General features: G+C 35.0%; 1 protein-coding gene across 2 annotated transcripts; it reads right to left on the bottom strand.

Moving 5' to 3' along the window:
• Positions 1-1,291: 1,291 nt before the first annotated feature.
• Positions 1,292-4,335, bottom strand: LOC145133354 (protein NPGR2-like). 2 transcript variants are annotated; one of them, XM_079068297.1, is made up of 5 exons: positions 4,057-4,335; positions 3,533-3,768; positions 3,202-3,451; positions 1,747-3,066; positions 1,292-1,634 (listed from the first exon to the last, which is right to left on the bottom strand). In XM_079068297.1, the coding sequence occupies exons 2-5, from the start codon at positions 3,686-3,688 to the stop codon at positions 1,327-1,329; spliced, it is 2,034 nt and encodes a 677-aa protein (XP_078924423.1). In that variant the 5' UTR covers positions 3,689-3,768; positions 4,057-4,335; the 3' UTR covers positions 1,292-1,326. The 2 variants fall into 2 exon arrangements, with proteins under 2 accessions (XP_078924423.1, XP_078924424.1); XM_079068298.1 differs by lacking the exon at positions 4,057-4,335 and having other exon boundaries at positions 3,589-3,703.
• Positions 4,336-4,550: the final 215 nt, after the last annotated feature.

The raw sequence follows: 4,550 nt of genomic DNA, 5'->3' as shown, positions 1-4,550 counted from the left end.
CCATTACCAATTTGTACCAACCAAACATGTTGGTAGCCAAATAAATTGGTACCAAGTATACTTGGTACGGTACCGGTAGAAATTTTTTTATACCAATTATAGTTGGTACGGTACATGGTTTAGAGAAAAATGAATTGGTACCGTACCAATTCCACCCCTAGCTAAACCATCAAATAAGAACCTTTTTTGCTAATAAACTTTTTTTTGGACCTTACCCAAAGAAATTGGCAAACAACAGGGATCATTTTTGCAATTTTGTTTATGAGATATATCAAATTTGTAACACTTTAAATATGCTAGCATATTATACCGTCGTTATATTCCAGAAAACTAATTTTAAGCTTTGTTGGTATCATACACAAACCGGTGTCAAATCCTATAAAATCATTGCTAATTTGTAAAAAAAAAAAATATTTGTATTCAATCTTTGGAAGGGGTACCACGCGATCCTAATTTGGTATTGGAGCCGAAATCCCCAATCGAATTCGCGATTCGATATTGAGTTTCCATATTATTTTTGTTTTGGTTTCAATCCAGTTTCGGGACCATGTTCACCTACTTCCAATGAGGGATCCCATAGCTCCATGTACTTTGGGTTTGAAAAACTATAAAATTTTATGAATTCTTAATATTTATACCAACTTAAACATCCAACTATATAGTATATACCAAAACGTATTTGACACAAAAAGTTTGAGAACTTCTTGCGTTTGACAAAACGTTTCATTTTGAACAAAAGATTCATTTGACACTACAAGCTTTTAGGGGATCCATAATCCATTGAACTCTATAGAGTCACATCACTGACACATCAACATTTCACTTTTTATTCAACTATACTTAACTCTACATAGTTTAATGGATTTCTGTATTTGGTTTGAAACTTAATTGAAAAAAAAAATATTAAATCCATTGAACCACTCAATGATCATACAACTTTCTCATTCAACTCTTCTCCATGTCATCACTTATACCCCATCAAACATCTATTCAATCCTAGTCATCATCTATTCAACTCTTATTAAACCCTCATTGTGAATGCTCTTAGCGTGTAGTTTAAACATAACACCACAAATCTAAAAGTTATGTCACGTAACATGTAACAAAAAGTTACCAACTACCAGCTACAAGTTAGTTTTGTCAAACATGTCTACCATCTTATTTCGGTTTCAATTGAATTAGCAAATACTAATTTTGGTTTCAATTTATAACTACTTTTTATCCCAAACTAATCATTCATATTAAGTTATTAATATTTAACTATCTTAGTTCAAAAAAAAATTATATACAATTTTAAAACAAACATACGATTGTTTATTAATTTATTTATCTGAAGGGTTCGATGGGTTCTGTTTCTTTTAATACACCAGCAGCCTCAAAACAATCAGCAGCTTCCATCGGACTCTCATCTCTAAGATACAACCCCAAATTATACCAAACCGAAGACCTCATCCTGTCCACCCGCAGAGCTTCATTCAAAAAGCCCCGCCCCACCGCTCCAGCCCCGCCACCGACCTTCCTCAACACCACCGCCATGGAAACAAGACTCTCAACATCACCAGGATCCACATCTAACGCATGTTTATATGCTTTTAAAGCTTGTCTATTCAAACCCTGAGCTTCATACAACAATCCTGCAACAAAATCCATCTCAAATCTCAATTCGAGTAAGAGCAAGTGCTTTTTACGGGTCGGGTTAGAATATGAGGAAAATTCAATTTAGGGTATTTGTTTTGTAATTTGTACCAGTGGTATGTCGTGTAGAAGCCGAATAGTTACAAATAGCCTTCGATTTCATCAAACACGCCTCAGCATCTTGCCATTGAGACAATCTTATGTACACCTTAGCAAGATCATTCCATGTTTCTAACTCCAACTTCCGATCATGGTTCTTCTTTGAGAATCCGAAGCTTTTCAACTGAACTTGAAGAACAGCAAGTAGCTGAGTATACGTCTGAATAGCACGTTTCACTTGACCCCGTGCGAGTTGTAACTTGGCTTTAGTTCTTAATAACTCGCCTTGATCCCATTTCACAGTCTGATCCAAAGCGGCATTGATCACACTTTCGCCATCTTTAAACCGTTTTTGAGCTGACAGGATTCGCGCCAATAGCATCCACCCTCTGACGTGGGACCCACCTTCCAAATTGATCAAACGATTCGCGTAACCAAAAGCATCGTCCAGCTTTCTTTGTTCAGCGCTTTCTAAACCGAGAAGATAAACGATTTGAGAGTCAACCATTTTGGTCAACCTCCCTGCTGTTTCTAAACACTGAAGTGATTCCGATTCAGATTTCGAATGGGATGAAACAGAAACACCCAAAAAGGAATACGCGACACCCATCATTTCCTCACATTTATCTTTCAATAAATGAATCGCTCTCTTTGAAGTCCTTACTCCTTCTGCGGAATTCGAGGTTTCAGAATGAATTTTTGAAGCGATTAATAAAGGCAACACGATATGTCGATCATCGGTTTCTTGTATAATTTTTATCAAATTCAAAGCGGATGAACAGTCGTTTTGTGCATAGTAACATAGGGCTAAAAGTAAACACCTTTCGTTGTTTTCAATTATCCCCGGAAGTAATTCTTCCAATTGTTTACCCAAAGAAACGAGTCCACCGGATATGGATAACGCGTAAGAAAGATGATCTAAGATATCTGGGTCCCACTCGATTTTCTTTAAACAAACTTTTCTCAGTAGAATCATTAAAATTAGAATAGCTTCTTCTATGTTGTTTTTGGGTATGAATGAACCATCTGTTTGGAAACGGAAATTAGGAGGGTTTGCTTCTTCTGATCCACTGTAGAGAAGAAAAATTGCAAATTGTTTTTGAATTTTTGCTGTTGTTTCTTTGTCGAGGTTCCAGTGATGGAGTAGGGCTCTTCGGAATGATATGATTGCTTCCTGGTGTGACTCAGCGAGTTGATATAACTCGGGAAGTAACCCGACTGAGTTGGTTAGAGTCTCTTGCAATTTATGATCGGTTCCAAGGTTTTGAGGTAAGCCTAATGAGAATGATGATTCAATAACATCCAGAACAACTTTGCATGATTCAGCAGCTTCTGCAAAAGCAATAGATGATAAATGCAAGAAATAACAACCTATTTTTATTTAATTAATAAACAAATTAACGAAAGTATGTTACTATTTCTTGCATATGACAATGTTGGTGTGATCCTAACTTATAAAAGGAATACCTTTATACCTCCCAAAATTCTGCAAAGATTTCGACTTTAAATAAGCAGCTTCAAGGAGTAAACCAACAGTGTTTATAGAGAAAGGTGGAGCACCATAAGTAGATGAATGTCTTTGAGGTTTCCTTAATTCATTAAGGCTAATTTTCATCTTTGGAGTAGCTGCAGCCATATCTATCCCTTCAAACACATGAAGAGCAGCTTCTGTGTTTCCCTTTTGATATTCATATCTTCCTAGTAATGCTCTTGCTTCCTGTATAAAAACATTAAAAAAGTAGGGGAAAAACATGATTAGATGCATTTATTTTCATAGAAAAATGGTTAGAGAATCCACCTCATAATTCAAAGAATTACTCTCCCGGAGAGATGATTCTGCTTCTTCAATATTACCAGTATCAGGTTTCTGATCAACTTCACTGATGGCTTGAGATGAAGAATCAGGATTTGCTGAAAAATATTTTGTAACTTGCGAATCTGATGATTCGATCATCTTGGTCTAATCAGTGGGACCAGTTACTTTTCACAACCACAAGCTTAAATCATTCATGCTGTAAACCAATTCTCGAAGATCTTCAACCCACAAAAAAGGAATCGATCAGAAAACTTATATAACTACCAAGATATTGCTTGCTTTTTGAAGGAATTCAGTAAGAAATTCATACATGTCCAGATGAAAATTTTCAGATTCACATTAATAACGTATAAAATGAATCGGTGTGCCTTCGAAGTAATAACAAAATCGACCTAAAAATAACCCAAAATAGAACGACAACAAAACCCAAACAGTCCTCCAATCGTATAATTTATAACAATCACGATGAATTACTAGAAACGTAGATTTAAATGGAATTACATTACCTTTCTTCATGACAACTGAAATTAATGACAACTTGTATGCCGATCAAAACTCTACTCAAATTCCTCTGATCAACAGGGAATGAAATACATTATCATGTTTCAACGTTGTTATCTGGCAAAGCTACATGAATCATTGCCGCTGCTTTAGTTGAAGAAATCGATGTTAAATAATAACTACACCCATTCGGCAAAGAAATTCTCGTGGTCGTTTAAAGCTGAAACATGGAAAATGGGAAAAAATCTTGAAGCGGTTTTTAATGAAAATTGACTGAAATTGGGGAAAATTAGAGTGAATTCAAAAATAAACACTATATTGTATTTAACTATTTATAATAATGAAAATCATATTAAGAAGAATCCTTATATTTATCAATTTTTTTGTGACATGACATTTATCATTTTCGTTTTTAGATAAACATAAAATCAAACATAAACAATGTTGCCTCTTGTCCAAGGTAAAATGCGAGAAATAGATCATTTACTCAACGATCATT

The sequence above is a fragment of the Lactuca virosa genome, chromosome 8 (assembly GCF_052849685.1).
Source record: "Lactuca virosa cultivar CGN04683 chromosome 8, Lactuca_virosa_CGN04683_v6, whole genome shotgun sequence".
Lineage (NCBI taxonomy): Eukaryota > Viridiplantae > Streptophyta > Magnoliopsida > Asterales > Asteraceae > Lactuca > Lactuca virosa.
Note: the sequence above shows the minus strand (reverse complement) of the source record. Positions and strands in the feature narration are given on the sequence as shown.